At 43.5% G+C, this 23,875-nt stretch overlaps 1 protein-coding gene across 1 annotated transcript in view; it reads left to right on the top strand.

Annotated features, from left to right (window-relative positions):
• Positions 1-23,541, top strand: part of CDH3 (cadherin 3) — a 47,298-nt gene extending 23,757 nt beyond the window's left edge. The window contains exons 3-16 of the mRNA XM_044663157.1: positions 2,528-2,733; positions 4,550-4,675; positions 10,126-10,281; positions 11,255-11,399; positions 11,647-11,819; positions 13,502-13,630; positions 15,429-15,614; positions 16,399-16,643; positions 17,802-17,947; positions 18,682-18,906; positions 19,555-19,761; positions 20,775-20,905; positions 21,328-21,474; positions 22,575-23,541. Coding sequence (XP_044519092.1) covers positions 2,528-2,733; positions 4,550-4,675; positions 10,126-10,281; positions 11,255-11,399; positions 11,647-11,819; positions 13,502-13,630; positions 15,429-15,614; positions 16,399-16,643; positions 17,802-17,947; positions 18,682-18,906; positions 19,555-19,761; positions 20,775-20,905; positions 21,328-21,474; positions 22,575-22,784 — 2,432 coding nt within the window. The 3' untranslated portion in view covers positions 22,785-23,541. The remainder of the gene's footprint in view (positions 1-2,527; positions 2,734-4,549; positions 4,676-10,125; positions 10,282-11,254; positions 11,400-11,646; positions 11,820-13,501; positions 13,631-15,428; positions 15,615-16,398; positions 16,644-17,801; positions 17,948-18,681; positions 18,907-19,554; positions 19,762-20,774; positions 20,906-21,327; positions 21,475-22,574) is intronic.
• The last annotated feature ends 334 nt before the right edge of the window (positions 23,542-23,875 follow it).

The raw sequence follows: 23,875 nt of genomic DNA, 5'->3' as shown, positions 1-23,875 counted from the left end.
AACTCAGTGAATGGCCTCACTTTTTCCAGTTTTTCCAGTGAAATACGGGGAGAGGGAACCACTGGAAGTTTGAGGGATGAAAAGATGTGGACCAGCCTCTGGTCAGTAGGATGGCGAGCCAATGAAGGAGGTGTAAAGGAAATGCCTTGCCCCTTTTGGTAAGGGCCCTTTTGAGATTTTGTAACATCCATTTGGAGCCAGTCTGCACAGTTTTATGGAATTTTTTTCTGGCTTCATTCAATAGCAAATGAATAGCCAAAGAATAGAATGAATAAACAAGGGTGGGACTTAGAAGACCAAGTAGGTGAATGGATGAAGGGGCAAAAGATTTGAGGAGAAGAAAATAGAGAAGTAAACTTGTTCACCAAAAGGACTAGATGGAAAAGAATGAGAGCATAGCCAGCACAGGGCTGATGGTCAGGGAAAGAACTGAAGGATGATAGGAGTAGAAATCTTGATGAGGGTAAAAAAAATGGGTTAGGGTGCTTAAATTAGAGGAAATGAGACTTAAAAAGCACTGAGGATAACTAGGAAAGTGTTATTGTCCTCATTTTACAGATAAGAAAACAGAGGCTCAGAGGGATAGTGATTTGCCCAAGTAAGTGTTGGAGCTGGGACCCAAACTTGTGCCTTGATCCTTAAGACTAGTGCTGTGTCCTATCAAGTGTAAACTCCAAGGAAAACGTCCCAAAAAACTCCAAACTTCCTGGTTGATCTATGGGTAGAGAACAGAAGGAAGCCTGCATCTTATAATGGTAGCTCTCTTTCAAGTACCTGCTTCCAGCCTAGCCACCATGACCTGCTGGGACAAGCAGACTCCTCCCCAGGCTAAACTTAGCCCAGGTCTAGTTTTCCCCTCCCCACTGCTATTTGTCACAACCTGGCACTCCCTACCAAGGGGGATGTCGTCATGGAGGCAAAACTGGTTTCTAGGCGATCATCTCTTTCCCAGAGGCTCATTCCAACCTTTTCACCCAAAGATCTCACGTGCTTTGTTGCACGTGTGAGCCTGTGGTGTTTTCTAAGCTGTGCCTAGGACTCACAGGGGGCACCATGGGTGTTTTGGGTATTTCCCATCCAGTCTTCTCTCCCCTCCTTACTCCATCCCCAGAAATACACATCCTCTGTGGTTCTTCCCTTTCTGTCTTCTCTTCTGTGTGAGCCAGATGAACTCAGTAAGTGATGGCAGACTTTACCAGTTCCTTTTAGTTTCAGTGGCACCTCCTAACTCCAGAAACAACCTGTGTCTCTGCTCATGAGGAAAGGCAGGGTAAAACACCTTACTGTGGATGGCAGCAAAGAAATGGAGGGCAGATATCTCGTATCAGCAATCAGAAAACTTGGCATTAGATCTTGGTGCTACTACTCATTTCTTTTATGAGCCTGTTTTCGCTGCTATTAAATGAGGGTTAAGTTGGGCTGGCTGGATTGGATTCTAAGGTCCATCCCAGTTATAAATCTTGAAGATCTGACCCCAGACACTTCCTAGCTGTGTGACCCTGGGCAAATCTCTTAACCCCTAATTTGCCTGGCCCTTTCTGCTCTTCTGCCTTGGAACCAAAACATAGAATTGATTCTAAGATTAAAGGTAAGCATTTTAAAAAAGACAGGAGACTCCGGAACTCAGGTTTGGATCAACCAACTCCAGAACTAAGCAAAGATCACATCAAGATTCAGGTAACACCATTAAGAAGGCCAGTAAACCAATACCATATAACTGCCCCTTAGTCCCTGGTCTTAATTACTAAGCAGAGACTTAACTAGGGTATGGTAAGTTGTATGTTGTCCAGGGTGAGTCATATTAGAAGGCTCACATTAAGAGTGTGCTTAACACTCTCTTTCCTTCTTGCTCTTCTCTGTCTCCCTCTCTTTCTCTGTCTTTCCTTCTCGATCTTTCTTCTCTCCTCTCCCTCTCTGTCTCTCTCTTTCTGTCTGTCTGTCTATCTGTCTCTCTCTCTCCTACTTTGATCCTTCCATGGAGAGACCTACTTTCCAACCCCCAAGAACTGTGTGTGTGTAGAAGAGAGAATTTTCCAAGTCAAATTTACAAGAATACAAGCCATTCCCCAACTGTCTGAGGATATGAACAAGCAATTTTCAGATGAAGAAATTACAGCCATCAATAATCATATGAAAAATGTTCTCAAAAGAGAGAACCTTCCAAATGAGACAGCTAAACAAAGCCAGTTTGCCACATACCCTGGTTAAGTCTATATCGCTGTGGAGGTGAGTTGTGCAGCTCTTAGCTTATGAGATATTTTCCCAGAAGTACCTCCTCCCTTTTGTATTTTTGTTTTTGAATTTTCTTTTCTGTTATAAAATTAATCCACAAATAGGAGCTTCATGGAGAACCAAAAAGAGTATTATATGGGGAAACCCTGAGTTCTTGTCATCTAGCATTTGGTGGGTTTATTAAATTTAATATGCCAACGACAAAATTGCACAGTTTGTCTTCCTGTCTGGACATTTTGGATTTCCGTTGTTATCACCCCTTTTCCTGACATCCCTTTTCTCCTTCCTCTCCCAGTGGCATTGATCAAGTGCCCTGGACAGGTACCGGAACTGCTGAGCACAGATGATCATTTCACCGTGATGAGCGATGGGACGATCTTGGTGAAGCATCCATTGTCCCTACCGGACAGGAGAACCTTCTCTGTCTATGTCAGAGACTCGACTGGCCAGGAAGCCTCTGTCAAAGTGACAGTAATGAGGGGGCAGAACCCCTCTGATGAGGTAATTGGAGCACTCTCTGTTATTCCAAAATGGTGTGAAAGGAAGTCTTCAATAGCAAGGACTTGTGCAAATAAATACACACACACAAAGGCTAAAGACTTAGCATTTGAGTTGTAGGATGGGCTATATCTGAGTTCTGACTGGCTCTTAGCAGGATGGGCCAGTGGGAAGAGCAGCTAAGTGGAATACTAGCTAGAGGGCTGGACCTGGAATCAGGAAGACCTGAGTTCAAATTTGAACTCAGGCACTTATTAGTTGTATAACTCTGGGAAAGTCACTTAACTTCTGTGCCTTCCTCAGTTTCCTCATCTGTAAAAATGGGTATAATAATAGCACTTGCCTCCCAGAGTTGTGAAGATTAAATGAGATAATATTTGCAAAGTGCTTGGAACAGTGCTTGGCACATAATAGGCGCCATATAAATGTGGGCTATTATTATAGAACTTTGCAAACCTTCACGACACTATAGGAATGCTAATAATAAGTTTGTTTTTATTAACCAGGTGTCAGGACAGAACTCTGCCTTGTAGGTGAATAAATAAGCAGGAATAACTTTCCATTTTTCCTCTTCTCTGGTTCCTGACCTTTTAATTCTAGGGTTGGCCAGAGAATTTCAGGTCAGAGCTCCTTGTGCCTCCAGGGAACTGGCTTTCCGGGATACTTTAGGCTTCGTGCATCCTGCTAAAAACTGACTTCTGCAGTCAAAATGATTGGAGAGATTTGGCCCAGCAGACCAGAATCCCTAATATAAGCCAGATTTTGGGGGTGACTATCTCCCTGTTTCCTTAATTCAGAAGCCCTCAAAGCACTCCTACAGCTTCTAAGCTCGCTCTCCCATCATCTACTACTACCACTGACTAGCTGGCATTTATATAGTGACTACTGTGTGCCAGACACTCTTTGAAGCCCTTTACATCTATGATCTCCTTTGATCCTTACAGTAATCCTGGAAAGTAGGTCCTTTTATTATTCCCATTTTTGAAGATGAAGAAACTGAAGCAAACCAGGTGACTAGGAAGGGTTATTTATGCAAGTAACTGGGAAGAGCCTTCAGGACAAAGAATGTCAGAGCTAGGAGGGCCCCTTAGAACAGAGAATGTCAGAGGGGCAGCTGGGTAGCTCAGTGGATTGAGAGTCAGGCCTAGAGATGGGAGGTCCTAGGTTCAAATCCGGCCCCAGACACTTCTCAGCTGTGTGACCCTGGGCAAGTCACTTGACCCCCATTGCCCACCCTTACCAGTCTTCCACCTAAGAGCCAATACACAGAAGTTCAGGGTTAAAAAAAAAACCAACAACCAAAAAAAAAAAGAACAGAGAATATCAGAGCTGGAAGGGACTTTAGAACATAGAATGTCAGAACTGGGAGGAATTCTAGAGCATGGAACATCAGAGCTGAGAATACAGAAGAGGGTCTTTAGAATATAGAATGTCAGAACTGGGAGGGATCCTAGAACACAGCCTGTTTACAAAATAAGAATAAAATTTATGGTCCCTCTTGATCTTTTTACCTCTTGGAGCTGCTGAGAATAAACAAAATGATTTATACCTTTCAGAAAAAAGCCTTAAAGCTCTTGGAGAAAGGTTTGAGGTTCTCAATTTTATTTGTGGAGTTTACAGGCTTGCTTCAAACCCTATCTTTGCCCTGGATCCCATATAGATACATAGCCAACTTTATTTATCTCCTTTCTCCTTCCTATTGTACTTTTTCCATCTGGAAGAGAAGAAAGTCCATTAGTTGCTCAGTGGTGGGTGGGTGGGTGTGTACACCAGCTATTTTCATGTGTTTATAATAAAGAATCATTACTTCTTCTCTTAGGAAAAGCAAGTCTTGAAGTCTTCCTCATCCAGACACAGCCTACGGAGACGGAAGAGGGAATGGGTTGTACCTCCCATATCTGTTTCTGAAAATGGGAAGGGTCCTTTCCCCCAGAAGCTCAATCAGGTATGGATCTATCTTTTCTGCTGGTGCTCAAAGCTCCTGAGACTTCGACGTTTTCCTGTACCACATCCTAATCCTCCTGTGATTTCTACCTCCTCTTCTAGGTCTTTACTTAGCTTTTGGTTCCATGCTTCATATATCTGATATGGCAACATCTATTAAAAACATCATTCTCGCATTTTTATTCTCAGAATTATATGTTGGTGATTTAAGGCAGCAGTTTGGTCTGGTTGCATATTGCTTACTGGTTGAGTTCTCCAGGATGTTTATGTTTGTAGTAAGCAGGGTAATTTGTTATCTGGCCATCCTTGAAAGATGGAGAGGTTCTGCTTCAAGCCACCAGGTCACACCTTGCTAGGTATTTGGCAGGTGCTGCATTTTTACCACCAGTAGTGATGTATTATAATGCTTCTTTATATATTTGCCTTTGATTACAAAGTCTGGGCTTCTTAAGGGTAATCCTTCTGTAGTTTCTGGTGGCACCAATTGGGTACTGGATGGTTATCATACATCCCTTCGTTTCTGCCAACAAATTAGAATGACAGGCATTCATTTGATGCTTCTTAGTCTGCTCATTGTTGGCCTGACTTCCCGTGGATTTAATCCTTGATTCCATTCTTGCATCATGGCCATTTCCTAGGTTCCATCGAGAGGTTGGGTACAATAGACATCTCCAGTGGTGTATTCTTGTTTGCAGCCTTGATGGTGGCTCTGAAAAGCACCATGTCTTGCCTTTGACCTTTTTGGCATATTCCCCAAGGCCAGTCACTTAACATATCCTTTTCAGCTCTCTAGGAGTTCCCTACTAAAAGGGATTGTGGGAAGATGGTGGAATATTAGGATCTAGAGGAGCCCAGCTCCCCACCAAATATCCCAGGAAAACTTTGAAGCAGTTAAGAAAGGAATAAGGAGAATCAATTCTCCACTCAGCCCAGGGCTACATAGAAGGATAGCTGGAATCCTGCAGAAATCCTGAAGTTGAGAAGCCTGAGGAGGAGGAAGGAGTTTTGTGTTGCAGAGATTAAAATTAATATGCAAAAGCTAAATATTATATTTTATGAAGTTTTATTAATAATAAACTAACATAAAAAACTAGAGTGAGAAAGTGCTAAATAAACTTCAGCCATGCTCATGAGGAAGAGAGGAAGAAAGGAAGATGGAGGAGTTTCAGAACTTTTAAACCAATAAGTGAAGATGCAAATGTACATGAAGGGAAAAGCATTCTAGGTAATACAGAAAGGAATTTTGGGTAATGTAGTTTTAGGGGTTCAAGGTATTTCTAACTATTCAGTGTCAACTGGAGAGGAGCTCTAAGCAAAGCCTAATAAGAGAGTGGTCCTAGAGGCCAACAATGGGCTCCAAGACCCCAGGAAGAGCTCAATAATGGGAGCAAAGACCCCAGGCAGTGCCCCAAGGCAAAAGGAACATGGTAGAATCTTGCATGAGGAAAACCCTAGAGTTCTGTGGTAAGAGCCTAGTGAGAGGACAACTTGGAGACTTGTAGAAGCCAGTGGGAAGAGAAAAGGCAGAGGCCAGTGAGGAGACAGACCTAAGCCCCAGAATGAGAGAGGGACTGCCTGTTGTGGGAGTGGTCTGGGGGGTCTTTGTAGCAGCAGGAGAAGCCTCAATGGCAGAGCCAATTGGAGCCCTAATCGCAGAAGAATACTTCCCTGAGTATGAACCAGGCAGCTCTGGCCTAATCTAGGATCAGACAGCCTAAGCCACAACAGGAAAGTTGGGCAAACAATTCCTGTAGAAAGTGGAACCATCAACACTCAAGACCAAGCAGAGCCTACTCACACTATTCAGGCACATAGGAATGGAAATTAATCCATGCCGTGAAACTGCTGAGATGAGAGAACCAAAGAAAACACCAAACATGATGAAGAAGGAACTTCTCCAGAGAGGAACCAAAGGGGAAGATCTTGAAGGGAGCAGTCCTGCATCAAGTACAAGTAGAGCCTTACAGGAAAAATGCCGGCCACTGGGATTACAAGAGTACCTGAAAGAAATGAAACTAGATACAAAACGGATTAGCCAGGAAAGAAAGCATGACAAGGAGAATTGACACCACAGATCGGGTGATGGGAAATCTTATTCACCCGAGGGCCAGGAAAATGAGAGTGGGCCAGATAGAAAACAGCTCCATGAGAGGGGATTAAAGTTCTCTCTCTTCCTATACTTGGCAGGTCATGGTTCACTAGCCTTGGTCCCTGCCCCGAGTGCCTTCTCAGGGGACAGAAATGTTCTGAGCTAGGAGGTGGACCCTTTCCCTCAGGATTAATAGAGTTTCTTCTCTCCCCTCCCGTGTTCTTTGTTCCCCAATTCTCTGGCTGAGTTCTGTTTTGGCATGGATCACTGACACACTGTAATCACAGCTTGAACAAGCTTCTGCTCTGTGGATTTTCAAGACGGTGGAAGGAAGGGACATAGAGTTGAATTCCGCTGCCTCTGAGTCATCTTGTGTAGCCCAGAGGATGAGCAGTTGGGAATGGGGTGCTGAATCACAGGTTATAAGGATTATTGATTGGCTTTCTCCATTAAGTTTATTGTGTTTTTATCTTATTTTGGTTCTCGGTGTCCTAAACCATGGAGACTGCTAAAATTGCTTTATCTCTTGGGCATAGTTGCTTTTCTTTTTAACCCTAAAACAACCCTTAGAGTTATGTTTTGTTTGTTTTTGTTTTTAACACTAAGAGTGGCAAAGGCTAGACAATTGGGGTGACTTTCCCAGGATCAAATCTGAGACAGATTTTAACTCAAGGTCTTCTTGACTCCAAGCCTGGCACTCTATCCACTGTCCTACCTAGCTGCCTCTGGGCATAGTTTCTATTTTGGAGAGGTTGTGAGAGTCAGGGGAAATGTCTAATCCTTGATCTTGTTGGTCATGTAACCTGGAAGTGTCATTAAGGGGTAGTTTTCATTTTAATGGTCTTAGGAGAGTCAGAAATGGGAGGGATAGTAGACTGTACTGGGGAAGAAAGGAAGAAGGAGAGAAAAATCATTATTACATAATAGAGGTGCAAAAGATGAGGAATATTTAAATATGGAGGAAAGGAGGGGAATCCCATGAACTTTACTTCCATCTGAGCAATACATTACTTTCAGAAGAAAAATAGAGGTCAGGGATGAGAAAGGCAAATAGAAGAGAGAGGCAGGAATAGCTAAGGGAATAGTCATAAGCAAAATAAACTTGTTGGAAATAGGAATGTGAAAGGGTGTGTTAAGAGGAAATGAAGAAAGAGTCAAGTCTTGGGATTAGGGGCAGGGCAAAGGGAAAAGAAGAGCTATAGCTGAAAAAGGAAACATTTTCATTTCATTTATAGCTCCTACCTGTCAGGCAACTCCTCTTTTCCACTTTATTTGTAAAGAAGCGGGTGGGAAGCAAAGGGAAGAGACAGTACAAAAGTACGGATGGGATGGGCCAAATTAGGGAGACAACATACTGAAGATAATGAACTTAATAGCCTCATGTCAGATAAGGGCAAAGGGTAAAATTTCACTATTGATGAAAACTGGAAAACTATCTGGCAGAATTTAGGTATAGAACAACATCTTATACCACATATGGAAATAAACTCCAAATGGATACAAGATTTAGATATAAAAAAGGAAATTAGAAGCAAAATAGAAAAGCAGAGGAGAAATTACCTTTCAAATCTATGGATAGGGGAAGAATTCGTGACCAAACAAGGGACAAAAATGATGAACACTTTTGATTACATAAGTCGTAGAAAGATTTTATCTAAATAAAACTAATGCAGTTAAGATGGGAAAGGAAATTGGTAACTGGGGGAGATCTTTGCATTAAATGTCTTTGATAAAAGTCTCGTAGCAAAGCTATAGAAGGAACTGATTAAAGTTTATAAGAATAAGAGCTATTCTCTAGTAGATATATCATCCAAGGATATGATCAGGCAATTTGAAAAAATCTGAGTTATTAACAACAATGTGAAAATGTTCAAAACCACTAATGATGAAGAGAAATACAAATTAATTCAACTGTAAGGCTGGTTCATCTCACATCAATTAGAGTGGCAAAAAATGACCAATTAAATAAAATAAAATATTGGAGGGGCAACAGGAAAACAGGAACACTGATGCCCTACTGGTAGAGATGAAAATTGATCCAGTGACTCTAGAAAGCATTTTTGAACTATATCCCCCAAAGTCATAATGTTGTATTCACTCCACCAACAGGATGTGTCTGACATGAGACCCTACCATTTAAACTTCCTTAAAACTACATTTACTCAGAACTATGACTAAAAGGTTGCTGAACATCCATACCCTTTGACTCACCATGAGATCTATCCCCTAAAGAGTTCAAAGTACTGATAGAGGCCCTTTCTGTAGAAACAAATACCTGGAAACTAAGAGGGGATACCTACCCATCAACTGAGAAATAGCAGAACACATTGTGCTCTTTGAATGTAATAGAAAATTATTGCACTATTAAGAAAGGATTAAGAGGGTGAGTGACATCGAGAATCCTGGAAAGATTTCTATAAGCTGATGCAGTGAAATAAGTACAACCCAAGGAACAATTTACACAATGACAACATTTTACTTTTTTAAAAGCATTTTATTTTCTGAAGACACATAATAACGATTTTCAACATAAAATTTCCAAAATTGTAAAATCCAAATTGTCTCTCTCCTTCCTTTCCCTATTCTTCCTGAAGCTGGGAAACAATTTGATCTGGATTATTATACATGTATGATCATGCAAAACATTTCCATATTGGTCATTGAACAATATATTTTTTTTAAACCCTTACCTTCCATCTTGGAGTCAATACTGTGTATTGGCTCCAAGGCAGAAGAGTGGTTAAGGGCTAGGCAATGGGGTTTAAGTGACTTGCCCAGGGACACACATCTAGGAAGTGTCTGAGGCTGGATTTGAACCTAGGACCTCCCTTTTCTAGGTCTGGCTCTCAATCCACTGAGCCTTCCAGCTGCCCCCTGAACAACAATGTTTTAAAGAAAAAAGATTTTGAAAAAATTTAGAACTCTGATCAGTGTAGTGATAAATTCTGGGTCCAAAGTTTGAAGATGAAGTGTGCTCTCCACCAGAGGTACCCAACCTTCCAGCATTTGAATATTATTATTATTTATCCTCCCATTTTACCAATGGAAAAACTGGTGGTTGAGTCGGTAAGTGGAAGAACTAGTGTTAGAATCCAAGATAGTTTTACAGTGATAGCAATCCATCATTTTAGTGCATTATTTCCAGTGCTTGGTCTATACAGTTCCTGGAGTCTGGCACCGTTTCTGTTTAGTTTCTGTCCTGGCTCTGCCATTTACTAGGTCTGTGACTGCCATTAATTAGCTGATGCTTTCTTCACCTCTGTTTTCTCATCTTAAAAATGGGGTAATGCTAAATCTTTCGGTGCCATGTCAATGGGAATAATGACTCTCCTACTCCATTTCAATTTCTCTTTTGTGTCCAGCTCAAATCCAACAAGGACAAGGCCACCAAGATCTTTTACAGCATCACGGGTCCAGGAGCCGATAGCCCCCCTGAAGGAGTCTTCACCATTGAGAAGGAGACAGGATGGTTGCTGGTGAACCAACCGCTGGACCGTGAGAAAATCGCCAAGTATGAGGTAGGTTACCTGGTGGATCTCAAAAATACCCCAACTAGAGGAATGGAAATGAAGAACATCTTGAATAGAGGTCCTTGGAATCTGTATCCCAGGGCTGATCTCCAGCCAAACTGCTCTTCCACTTGTTGCTAGTACCTAGAATTCCATCTCTTAAGCCCGTGCTTTTGTATGCTCTTCTGCATGTGTGCAATGCCTCCCCTCTTCATGTCTGCCTTGGGACCCCTAGATTCTACCAACTCATGTGCCACCTTCTACATAAGATTCTCAGTTGTTGGTGTCTCTTTCCACCCTCCACCAGAAATCCCTTTGTATTTACTATTTACCTACTCGTTACTGAATGTGCTACACCCTTCTCATCCCCTGAAATATGTCAAATCCTTGAGGCTAAAGACTATTTCTGTGGAATATAGAAAGTGATTAATAAATATTTTTTGGAATGAACTTATGGTGATTTTAATCTCAAGATTAGAGTAGCAGTTCTCAAACTTTTCAGTTTTAAACTCTTAAAAATGTTGGAGAACTCCTTTTCCACAAAGATCTTTTATTTATGTGAGTTATATCTGATTGTATTAGAAATTAAAATAATATGAAAATAATTTTGACTTCACAGACTCCCCTGAAAGGGTCTCCGGGATCACACTTTGATGGCTTTGTTGTTCAGTTGTGTCCAACTCTTCATGACCCCATTTGGAGTTTTCTTGACAAAGATATTAGAGTGGCTTACCAGTTCCTTCTCCAGCGAATTTTACAGATGAGGTACTAGGGCAATCAGAGTTAAATAACTTGCCAAGGATCTTGTAGCTAGTTTTTGAAGTCAGATTTAAACTTGGGAAAATGAGTCTTCCTGACTCCAGTCCTAGCACTGTACCACTGAATTAGGCAATGGAAGAGCTGGAAGAGTCCTCAGTGACCATCTATTCCAGGACCTTATTTCCCAGATGAGGAAGTGATCATGTTTCTTCTTACCCCACAGTTGTTTGGACATGCAGTGTCTGAGAATGGTGCCTCCGTGGAAGAGCCCATGAACATCTCCATTGTTGTGATTGACCAGAATGACAACAAGCCCCAGTTCACCCAGGAGGTTTTTAAGGGGAGCGTCACCGAAGGAGCCATGCCTGGTAAGAGAGAGAAGGGGAAACAACCTGGAGCATACCATTGATTCCCCAAGTTAGCAACACTAATAAGAATTGTGTTCCCTGCCTAAAAATAGGGAGATGAGATTAGGTAGAAGGATCCCTGGTAGCCTGTTCTTTCTCTCTCCATCTTTCTCCCCCCAGTCCCCCATTAAATGATTTACTAGCCTAGAAATGAAGTCCCCCCCCCCAGGAAAGGCAGCATCAGAACCTATTTCTCTTTCTCCTCCAGGTACCTCTGTGATGCAAGTATCAGCCACAGATGCAGATGATCCTAACACTCACAATGGAGCCATTGCTTACTTTATTCTGGACCAGAATCCCAAGGACCCTCACGACCACATGTTTACCATCCATCGAGAGACTGGGGCCATTAGCGTGATTGCCAGTGGCTTGGACAGAGAGGTCAGTCGTGGTGGCTCTGGACCCTTAAAACATCAAGTTTTTTCCTAAAGAAACTTAGCCCCCAAACCTAGAAGTGCATTGACTTTCCTACCAAGGAATGAGGATGTTTATACCATTTTCTAGTGTTTCCCAGGGGCAGTTAGTTGATATAGTTGATAAAGTGCTAGACCTAGAGTCAGAAAAACATCTTTCCAAGTTCAAATCCAGCTTCAAACACTTTCTAGCTGTGTGACCTTGGGCACATCACTTAACTCTGCCTCAGTTTCCCAGTCTATAAAATGAACTGGAGAAGGAAATAGCAGGCCATTTCAGTATCTGCCAAAAACAAAACAAGTAGTCATTAAGAGTCAGACACAACTGAAATAACTAAACAGAAGTATTTCCCAAACTCTCTAGGCTCTCAGTTGATTGGATATAGGCTTTCTGGAGAAAAAGTACTAGCTGCCTAACATAGCTCCTTCCCAGCCTAATTAGTCTGCTGCTAAATGAGCCCTCCAAAATTCTTCATCTTCAGAAGAGGAAACTGAAGAGAATGCATGTGGTATTTTCCCCTTGGGCATTCTAATTGCCACCCCCAGCTCCAATGAATGACTACCATAGCACAGCTCGATTCATTGGTTTGTCCTAAATGAATGACTAGATATAATTGCTCTGAGAATACTATTGCCCCTCTGTCTTCCAATACTATAGTCTAGTCTTGGACCAGAAGCCAGTGGCCGATCTGTCTTCAGGGCAGGTCAAGGATGAACTGTTTCTAGTTGTAGGTCAGCCCTTATTTAGAGAGGAGAAGAAACCATGAGGGCAGCTCTCATGGCGGGGTATGAAGGCTGTAGCCACAAGGATCCAGGATTTGGGGAAAGGAGGGTGATGGGATGACTCTATCCTTGTACTGGGTCTGGCCCAGCCCAAGGAGAAGACAAGGAAAGGAGTTAGAGGGCAGGCCCTTGGTGGCCCTTGGATTTATAGAGGGATGAGAAATGGGAGGGAGAAGTACCAGATAAGTCATAAGAGGTGCAACTAAGGACCAAGAGGAAAGGGCTTGGGATTTGGAAACAGGCCCTGAGTTAGAGTCCTGGATTTGATATTTATGGCCATGCAACCTCAGGCAAATGAAGTAAACAAGTCTTTATTAAGCATCAGGCTCTGGAAATAGAAAGAAAAGCAAATGACAGCCCTTGATCTCAAGGAGCTTCCAGTCTAATGGAGGAGACAGTGTGCAAACAATTTGGTGCAAGCATGATAAATCTAGAGTAAGTTGGAGCTGTAATCACCAGATGGAAGGCTCTTTTATTCAGGGGATGGAAAGGGCTTTCTTGAAGATGATGAGATTTTAGCTGAGACTTGAAGGAAGGCAGGGAAATCTGGAGGCACAGATGAGGTGGAAGATTGTTCCAAGGCTGGGGTACAGCCGGAGAAAATGGTTGTAGTCATCAGAAGATGGAGTGTCTCATCCAAAGAACAACAAGGAGACCAGTGTCCCTGGATTGCAGAATATGTTGGGGACAGTAAGAGTAAGGGCAAACCATGGCACCTCTGTGGGCCTCAGTTTCCAAACCTGTAAACTGTGGGGGTTCAGCTTGAGAGCCTACCTGGATGGCCCTTCCAGCCTATGAACTCTTAAGAGAGCTTCCTCAAACCAAACTGTAGAACTGGACTTTATAGTTCCTTTTCTCTGCCAACAGAGAGTGGCTGAGTATACGCTGACCATCCAGGCTGCAGACATGGAAGGAGAAGGCTTATCCACCACAGCATCAGCAGTGGTGGAGATTGCAGATGCCAATGATAACGCACCTATATTTGACCCTCAAAAGGTAATCTCCTTCCTTCTTTCTCACCAGGGAGTAGAGGATTGAAGTTTTCCTAACCAGCCTCCTTCCAGCTCACGGTTCTGGAATAACCATATTCACATACTAGGCAGTGCAGGCTAGTCTGCTGAAGAGAGCCCTTAATTAGGAGTCTTTGTTGCCTGGACTTGGACCCTGGCTCTTCTGTTTGTGATCTGTGTGACCCTGGATTTAATGACCACTAATGTCAATCCTGGGAGTGACAACTATGAGGTACCTTTGACTTATTCTGAGCCAATGACCTTGAATCTCTTCATGCCTACACTGGATTTCTCTTAGACCATAAGGTGGCATGTAGTCATGGATAGAATGGATGGCTTGGAGTTAGGAAGACCTTGGTTCAAATCCTACCTCAAGGGTAGCTCGGTAGCTCGGTAGATAGACCTAGGCCTGGAGATAGGAGATTTTCGGTTCAAATCTGGTCTCAGATCCTTCCTAGTTGTGTGACCTTGAGCAAGGAACTTAATCTCATTTGCCTAGTCCTTGTCTGCCATTGAGTTATTACCAAGAGAAAACGTAAGGGTTTAAAGGGGTGAGGGGGGGGAAGAAGCAAAGTAGGATAGTGAATAGAGTGCCAGTTCTGGAGTTGGGAGGACCTGAGTTCAAATCTGGCCTCAGACATTTCCTAGCAGTGTGACCTAGGCAAATCATTTAATCCCAATTACCTAGTCCTTACTGCTCTTCTGCATTGATTCTAAGAAAGAAGGTAAGGATTTAAAAGAGGGGGGGAAACATTTTCTACCTCAAATACTTGCTTTTTGAATGACCCTAGCCACCTAACCTTAGCCTCAGTTTCCTTTGTAAAATAAAGGCTTTGGTCTTAATAGTTTCTAAGGACCCTTCCATTTCTCTGCCTATGATCCTTCAGATGGCTTCTAATGCCAGAAGGATGCCATTAATATCTACTTTTCCTTCTCAACCCTCCCCTCTACCACCATTTTGTCTTGTACTTTTAGCTTTACATTGGGTTGGGTAGGAGAGATCGCAGTTGACTAGAGAGTAGACCTCAAGCTCCCAGCAGTAGGCACAGAAGGCTTTTGATATTCTGGACCAATGACTGTTTTACTACATGGAGTATTTAGTATATGAGATATCTATAGATCTTTAGCTAGATCTATTTATAGACCAATATGGGGTCTTCTGGACCAATGACCTTCTTATTTTATGGGGTATTTCTATATAAGTCTATTTATCTTTATAGAGTATTTCTATCCCAGCAGGTTCATGGTCTTCTAGACCAAGGACCTTCTTACTTTATGGAGTATTTCTATATAAGTATTCTTCTTTATGGAGTATTTCTATCCCAGCAGGCTCATGGTCTTCTGGACCAATGACCCTCTTATTTTATGGGATATTTATATCCTGGAAGGCTCTCATGGTTTTCTAGACCAAAGACCCTCTTACTTTATGGAGTATTTATATCCTAGGAGGTTCATAGTCTTATGGGCCAATGACCACATACTTTATGGGGTATTTGTATCCTGGAAGGTTCTTGGTCTTCTGGACCAGTAACTCCTACCATATGGTGGGGTATCTGTATCCCAAGGGGCTCTTGGCGTTTCAGTTCAGTGGCCCTCCCACCATGTTAGATATCTGAATCCCTTTAGGAATTCAGGCCATTTGTGGCTCCATCCTGATGGGGCAGAGGAGCAATGCTCTAGAAAGTGTGATGAGGACAAGAGCCGTGGCTTCCTTATGGGTAGTGGCCACACTCAGTGGGTCACCAGTCTGAATCTTGCTACTTCTAACTGCTTGTTCTTGGCAGTATACAGCTGAGGTGCCCGAGAACAAGGTTGGGGTTGAAGTTCAACGATTAACTGTGACAGACCTGGATGCTCCCAACACACCAGCATGGAGAGCAGTTTACCAGATCACACAAGGGGATGAGGGGGGCCACTTTGCCATAGCCACAGACCCAGAGAACAACCAGGGCATCTTAACAACCAAGAAGGTAAGTATGCCTGGTTGGGAGCCACCAGTTAAAGGTCCTTTTTCTCCCCCAAAGCCAGGTGAACCTGTGCTCAGACCATTCCCCAAAGAGTGTAATTTTAAGATATCTGCCCTCTTTCATCCTCCTTTTCAATTGAGGGTCTATAGGAATGGAATGTGTAAATAATATGAGATTTTTTTTCATTGCAGTGATTGGTTCTGCTAAATTCTTTTTTTTTCTCTTCCTTAAAAAAAAAAATAAAGATACATTATAGAGACAGATAGGTGGCTCAGTGGATAGAGAGCCAGATCTGGAGTCAGGAGATCCTGGGTTCAAATTTGGTCTCAAGCACTTCCTTGCTATGTGACCCTGGGCAAGCCCCTTAATTCTCATTGCCTAGCCCTTACCACTTTTCTGCCTTGATACCAATACTTAGTATTGATTCTAAGGCAGAAGGTAAGGGTTTAAAAAAAAATATTTATTATAAGGGATGTCCAGCACAAAGTAGGTGCTTAATAAATGTTGACTCAAAAAAATTATCTAGACTAGTAGTTTCCAGTCTGGTCCATGAGGACTTTACATGCATTATCCTTAGGGAGAAGCGCAATTTCTTTGAAGAACAAAGAAAGAGCATCAGCAGGGGCCTCTGCGGTCCATTGATCTCAAAGACGTGACTGCTCTATTTCTCCCCCAACCATGGAGCATTGGCAGATGTTAACGTTTAAACTGTGGCTTCATTCCCTGGGTAGAAGCCTTATCGGAGGGCATCTCCTCCAGGTTGAAGACCTTTTGTATCTCTCCTCAGGGCTTGGACTTCGAGACCAAGAACCAGTTCACCCTTTACGTCGTAGTGTCCAATGAGGCTCCTTTTGTGGTGAAGCTTCCCACGTCCACGGCCACAGTCACGGTCAACGTGGCAGATGTGAATGAAGCCCCTGCCTTCCTCCCTCCCACTAAAGTAGTAGATGTCTACGAGGGTGTTCCTATGGGGGAGAAGATCTACACCTACACTGCCCAGGACCCTGACAGGCAGCAAAACCAGAAGCTCAGGTACCCCGGAATCATCCTTTGCCCCGAGTCTGCTGGTAGCTTCCTCCCAGACTGAGAAGTTATCCTGGCTCTACATATATTCCTTAGATTGCACTGAGTCCCATTCCTTACGTTCCCGGGTCCTGATGGGGAAGGGAATAGAACATTCTGGGCATCCCTGTTTGGCATTTAGGACCGACCTATCTTTCCTAAGTTATTTCCCATCACGCTCCCTTTCACATAATATGTTTCAGCCGAACCGTCTAGCTTCCTATATTATTCTCTGTGCAAAAGGCACTTGATAAATGGTTTTTCATTCATTTATTCTTTCATAACATTCCATATCCCTTTGCACAGGCTTTCCCCATGTCTAGGATTCTTTCTTTGTCACTTCTACCTCCTGGAATTTCTTAAATCTTAGATGAGGCTTTAACTGATTTTCCTCCATTCCCACTTCAAAATTATTTTTTTTCCTCCTGGTGATTTAATTGATTCTTGAAACTCCGTCTGCCAGTGCATTTGGAGCACCAGTTTCCAATCTTACAGTGACTTGAGCACACTTGGAAGTTAAGTGACTGGTCCAGAGTCACAAAGCCAGTGTGTGGCAAGAGATGAGCTTTGGATTCTACTTTTCCTGACTCTGAGGCCAAGTTTCTACCTACTATGGAACTCTGTATTTGCATTTACTTATTGTGTGGATATGTTTGTTCTCTTCTCTCCCAGCCCTCACTGAACGCTCGCACTGTTGGCAGTTTTATTTTTGTAACCCCAGTTGAGTGTTTGGTGCATATTAAGTGCTTAATTAAAGCACAATGTCCATTCCATTGTAAACTCCTTGAGGACAGGGACTCTTTTTGCCTGTCTTTCTTTATAGCCCTGGAGCTTAACACCGCTGCTAGTGTTTAGTGCAAGCTTGTTGACTTGACTTGCTAAATGTTTATTGAATGAACAGAATTGAGCTGAATCAAATCCCTGAATTAATTTTGTTTTTTTCTGTCCCAACTTGGGAACAGGGAGGGTAGAGTTGCTAGGTATGTGGGAGGGCATGGTATTTGACCAGGTTGTGCCTTTTGGACTCTTCTGTTGGAGCTTCCACCTCTTCCACTCTCAAACAATCAAGTAGCCTGAGCTGCTCTCCAGGAATATTCTCTCACCTGTCTTTATGCTTTCATTTTCCAGCTATCAAATTGTAAGTGACCCTGCAGAGTGGCTAATGATTCACCCAGAGAGTGGAGATATCACTGCCAAGGGCCTCCTAGACAGGGAAAATGAACACTTTGTCAGCAATAATACCTACAAGGTCACAGTCTTGGCCATTGATGATGGTAAGAATTCCTAGCGACATAATTCTCTCCTTTTCTCTCCTCTCCTCTTCACTTTTCTCCTCTCCTCTTCTCTTTTCTTCTTTCTCCCTCTCTTTCTCTCTCCCCCTCCCTCTTCCTCTCTCCTCCCTCTCTTTACTCTCCTTTCCTCTCTAGCTCTCTACCTGCCTCTTTCTCTCTACTCTCTCTATTTCTATCTGCCTTTCTCACTCTCCTTCCTTCTCTCTCCCTCCTCTTTCTCTCCCTCTCTCCCTCTCCCCCTCTTCCTCTCCTTTCTTGTTTTTCTTTCTCTGAAATAGGTATATGGTAAGAAAATGGGGATCCTGGATCAGTAAATAATCCATTTCATTTCTGTTCATAAATGGCCACAGTAAATATTTCTGGGATTTTCCAAAGTCTAATTTTGTATACCCAGGATGGATGGGGCATGGGGGTATGGCAATTGGTTATGCCAACATGAGCAGGATCTTCTCACGGATCATCCTGGCATCCTGAGTAGGATTAGCTCCTTATCTCATCTTGTAAGTGCCAGAGCGAGGATAAGGAGGGTATCTGAGTGATGCCAGTGCTATTGATGGGAAGGGAAGGGGACCTTCTTCTGGAGGCCAAAGACTGATGTAAGTTTTCCTGGCAGTGAGGATCCAAACCCAGAAACTCGACTCACTATGAAACAAGTGGGAAGATAGGTTGACCCAAAGGTATAGATCACTAAAAGTCACTCGTGTGTATGTAACCAGGAAACCCTCCTGCCACGGGCACTGGTACCCTCCTGCTGACCCTCGTGGATGTGAATGACCACGGTCCCATCCCGGAGCCTCTCCAAATCACCATCTGCAACCAAAAGACTGTGCCTCAGGTGCTAAACATCACTGACAAGGACCTGCCCCCCCACACCAGTCCCTTCCGGGCTCAGCTCACTCACGATTCTGATATTTACTGGAATGCAGAAATGAATGAGAGAGGTAACTTGATGATCTGGATTCACGTAGATACTGGTATTACTGGTATTCACAGGGAGGTCACGGCCATCCCTGAGACTGAGCTCCAAACTAGAGCAACACTGAAGGCTTTTCTTCCCAGCGTAGCCACTTTCTACTTGAGTTAGTCACTTGGCTTTCCACTTCGGCATCTCTAAAAAGGGGGCAACAATACTTGTGCTAGCTAGGAGTCTCATGAGTAGGAGAAGGTGTTTTGTGACTAGAAAATGCTACAAATTCAGGGTTTGAAGGGCTCTCGGGGACGATCTGGTTCAACCTATATCTGAACCCAAGAACCCCCTCCATAGCATCCTTGACAAATGACCATTCAGCTTTTGCTTGGGGAAGCCCCAAGGAACTAGAAGCCTTCACCTCTCCTCTCCAGGTAGCCCTGTTCCATTTTTTGGACAGCTCTCATTGGGAGGAAGTATTTCTGGCTATCAAGTCTAGATCCACCATCCCCAAAGCATTTAGCCTGTCTCCATGCAGCAGGATCTTGAGGCCCTTCACTCTCCTGGTTGTCCTTCTCCTAGATGCCCTCTAGCTTCTCATTACCCACACTGTGGGTATCTGAGCCATCTGTCTATGTATGGAAGAGAACCATCCATCAGTAAGCACGATGTCTCCCTACAGGAGATGCTGTGGCCTTGTCCCTGAAGAAATTCCTAAAGAGTGACGATTATGAAATCTATCTTAGTCTGTATGACAACCACAACAAAGACCAGCTGACCGTGATCAAGGCAAAAGTGTGTGACTGTGAGGGCCACGTGTCCATCTGTCCAGGGGCCTGGAAGGGTGGCTTTGTCCTGCCTGTCCTGGGAGCTGTTTTAGCTTTGTTGAGTGAGTACTGCTATGTGCAATTTTTTTCCTTTTTATTTTTTTAAAAAACTCTTTTATCTTCTGTCTTGGAATCCATATTAAAGTATTGGCTCCAAGGCAGAAGAGAGGTATGGGCTAGGCAATTGGGGCTAAGTGACTTGGCCAGGGTCACACAGCTAGAAAGTGTTTGAGATCATATTTGAATCCAAGTCTTCTCAACTCTGGGTCTGATGCTTTCTCCACTGAGCCACCTGTATGTTGTACCCCTGTATACAATTTGTGAGGGGATGGTGTCTGAAAGTCAGGGAACATTCTACTCCCAAATTATATTGATTTTTGAATGAGTTTTATGCTTTATTTATTTTAATCAGTCAATAAGCATTTATTAAACATTCACTGTGTTTCACTTCATCCTGTTTGCCTCAGTTTCCTCATCTATAAAATAAGCTAGAGAAGGAAATGGCAAACTACTCCAGTATCTTTACCAAAAACCCCAAACCCAAATGAAGTCACAGAAAGTCAGACACAACTGAAAAACAACTGAACAGTCAAGTGGTGTGACCCTGAACAAGTCACTTAACCCTGTTTGCCTCAGTTTCCTCATCTGTAAATGAGCTGGAGAAAGAAATGGCAAACCACTCCAGTTATCTGCCAAGAAAACCCCAAATGGGGTCATGAAAAGTCTGACATAACTGAAAAATGCCTGAACAAGAGTAATGTTCTAGTCTCTGTGCTAGGCGCTGGGGATATCATTTGATATTTAATTATGAGGCAGCCATCAGAGCTTAGGAGCCTTGGATTCACATCTTGTCTCCAACAACTGCTGCCTGTGTGACCCTGGGCAAGACCCTTGGTCTTCTAGCTGCCTTTCTGCTTTTCTTTCTCATCTGTAAAGTGGGGACAATATCACCTAGCTCCTGGGGTCATGAGGAGCAAATGATTGAAAAGTGCCTGGCACATAGTAAATGCTATATAAATGTTAGCTCAAATGATTATCCTTATGGGATTCATAGTCATGTGTTCCGTCCCTTCAGTCCTCCTGCTTGCCCTCCTATTGTTGGTGAGAAGAAAGAGGAAAATCAAGGAGCCCCTCCTGCTTCCAGAGGATGACACCCGGGATAACGTGTTCTACTATGGCGAGGAGGGAGGCGGTGAAGAGGACCAGGTTGGGGATTCTGTTGTTTGGGGAGGTGGGATTGGGGAAGGAGCCCTCCCTGCCTCAGCCACCCTCTCACCACCCCCAGTGCTACTCAGTGACACCCCCTATTATGTCTCTGGAATATCTCTGGGGGGGTCCTTCTTGTCTGTGAGGGGCTCCTGAATTCATTGGTTGTGCCCCATAGAGATTATTCCCATCTAACACAAAGGTGGCTAAGCCTTCCCTGTCTCTGCCAGCCCCAAAGGTCAGCTTTTTGGCCTCTGCTTGCCCATCCCAAGGTCTCTTCTGTTGTGTATATGGCGGAGGTATGACCAGGAGCTTCAGAAATACCAGACCCCCAAAGTGAGCTTCACTGCATAACCCAACAGGTAGGCAGCCCAGTCTATGGGTCTTGGCTTCATCTGCTCTCTTTCCCCATCCCTTCCAAGGACTACGACATTACTCAGCTTCATAGAGGCCTGGATGCCCGACCAGAAGTGATTCTCCGGAACGATGTGGTGCCCACCTTCATCCCTCCCCCCCTGTACCGACCCCGTCCAGCCAACCCAGATGAGATTGGCAATTTCATCATTGAGGTGAGGAAGGGGCTTACCCGACTTCCCCCAGATTGTCCATCAGTGGGTCTGCAGCTTTTCTTCTTTTTTTTTAATTATTGGTATCTTTTATCTTTATTGCCTACATTTCCCAGCGTCTTTCTTCTTCCCCTCCCAGAGAGCCTCCATCCTTTATAATAAAGATCTAGGACTTGATGACTCTCTCTCTCGAGGTCCCTCCTAGATTTTTATAGTCTTTGACACTCCAGTTTTCTAATTTTTGCAAAGTGGACACTTTAATCTTTGCTACAAAGGGCAAGTAGGGAGCAGGGAGCCATGACGTCAGAGTGAGAAAATGGCTGGCCCCTTGACCCTCTGAGAGGAAGTGGTTCACAACCTGTATAATATCAGGAGGTGAAGACCCCAGGGGAATGGCCGGAGCCCTTTTCCCCAGGAAAATACCTAACTCTTTTGTTTTGTGGGGCCACCACCTGCCTCATGACCCCCCCTGGTTCCTACTCAGTAACATCCCTTGATCCCAACTCAGCTGTACACGTATCTTTGTATCCCCTACATTGGGAAAACAGAAAACAAACAAACAAAAAAAAAAACAAATGACATAACATTTGGGACAGAGCTTTGGAGGAGCCTTAAAAGCTTCATCAGTCATCATCTATCTTTCATTTGATAAGAGGAAATGGAACATTCAACTGCTCCCAACCAAAAAGCATTCATGGGACTTACCTTTTATGAATCCGGCATTAGAAAGCCACTTCTCTCTGGCTCATCTTATCAGAGCGAGTGTGTCTCAGTTTCCCCCTCTCCTTGCTCTCCCACAGAGGCATATATTATAATATTATACCATTGTAATATAGAATATATATTATCTAGATTTGTATATATTCTACCTGTATTTGGTTTCAGTTTGACTTTCTGGGTCCAATCTAGGAAAGGGTTTGGGGGTGACCTCTTCTGCTGTGATGATTCACAATTTAAATAGCCATTCTCTGGGCAGTGGGTAGATGACTTCTCTGATCGCTTCCAGCTGATGCCTCTGGTCTTCCCTGGGAAATAGTGATGGGCAGAGGCTGGGGTCAATGATTTGGGCTCAATAACTCCCCGGATGCTCTTGTGTTCTGCAGAACCTGAAGGCAGCCAACAGTGACCCCACAGCTCCTCCGTATGACTCGCTGCTGGTGTTCGACTATGAAGGAAGTGGTTCGGACGCCGCCTCCCTGAGCTCCCTGACATCTTCCAACTCGGACCAGAACCAGGATTATGACTATCTGAACGAATGGGGCAGCCGATTTAAGAAGCTGGCCGACATGTACGGCGGAGGGGAAGATGACTAGCAGGGGCTTTGCTCGCCTTGGACAGAATTCATTCCTTGCTCTCTGGACCCCACTCCCAGGAGGAGCATATAGTCGTACCTCAGAGATAACGTGACTCTTCTGCCCTAAGAGCAGACTCGATGCATCATTTGGCCCGGAGATATTTCAGATCTTCTGACTTTGTCAAGAAAGTGACTTTACTATGAGTGCTTTGCTCTCAAGAATCTGGATGAATCTGATGGAAATTCGGAACGATCTAGACAGCAGATCTGCTGGGATTCTTCTTCTTTGAGTCTGTAGATAATCTACACCCCTGCCTACTAAAAATCCCTGGCCATCATCGCCTCCCGGCCATTTGTCTGACCTCTACACGCTCTGAGTGGCACTTATTCACCCAGTGTCTGTTAACACTCTCCATTCTCTTCTGCCCCATGTTTGGAGACAGCAGCCAAACGGTGCCCAGAGAGAAGCTGGGCGTCTTTTATTTCTTCAATTTCTTTCTTTATTTGGAGAAAGGAGATGCAGCTCAGAAGCCGATGAATCATCCCCAAAATTGTAGCCATGGGAAGTTGTGTGGTTTGGTTTTTTTTTCCCGCCAAGACAATGACAGCATTTTTTATATAGAATATCCATGGGCTACTTTTCTGTTTTGTTTTTTTTTTATTATATATATCTGTGTGTGCGTGTGTATGTGTGTGTGAAGTAGATGAAGTGTCATGCTAAATGATGACAATCATGTAAACGTACCAAGACTTTTTATTAAAGAAACTTAACAAAAGTGATGGTAGGAAGTGGTCAAATCATCTAAGGGGAACTTTTCTTTCTCACGGTAGTTCTGGATAAGTAAGGAAGAGAAGAGAGTCTAAGGAAGTGAATCTTTCCTGTGGAACTGAGAAGATTCTCTATTTACAAAGCTTTGCTTATGAAATACAATACAGGAAGCAGGTGATACTGTATGATTCCCCTTCTATTGGTCATTCAGTCATATCCAACTCTTCGTGACCCTATGGACTGTTTTGTCCAAGGGATTTTCTTGGCAGAGTTATTGGAGTGGCTTCCCATTTCCTTCTCCAGTGGATTAAGGCAGACAGGCTAAATGATTTCTCCAAGGG

Source organism: Gracilinanus agilis, chromosome 2 (genome assembly GCF_016433145.1).
Source record: "Gracilinanus agilis isolate LMUSP501 chromosome 2, AgileGrace, whole genome shotgun sequence".
Lineage (NCBI taxonomy): Eukaryota > Metazoa > Chordata > Mammalia > Didelphimorphia > Didelphidae > Gracilinanus > Gracilinanus agilis.
The sequence above is the reverse complement of the archived record's forward strand: the minus strand, read 5'-3'. Positions and strand labels throughout refer to the sequence as shown.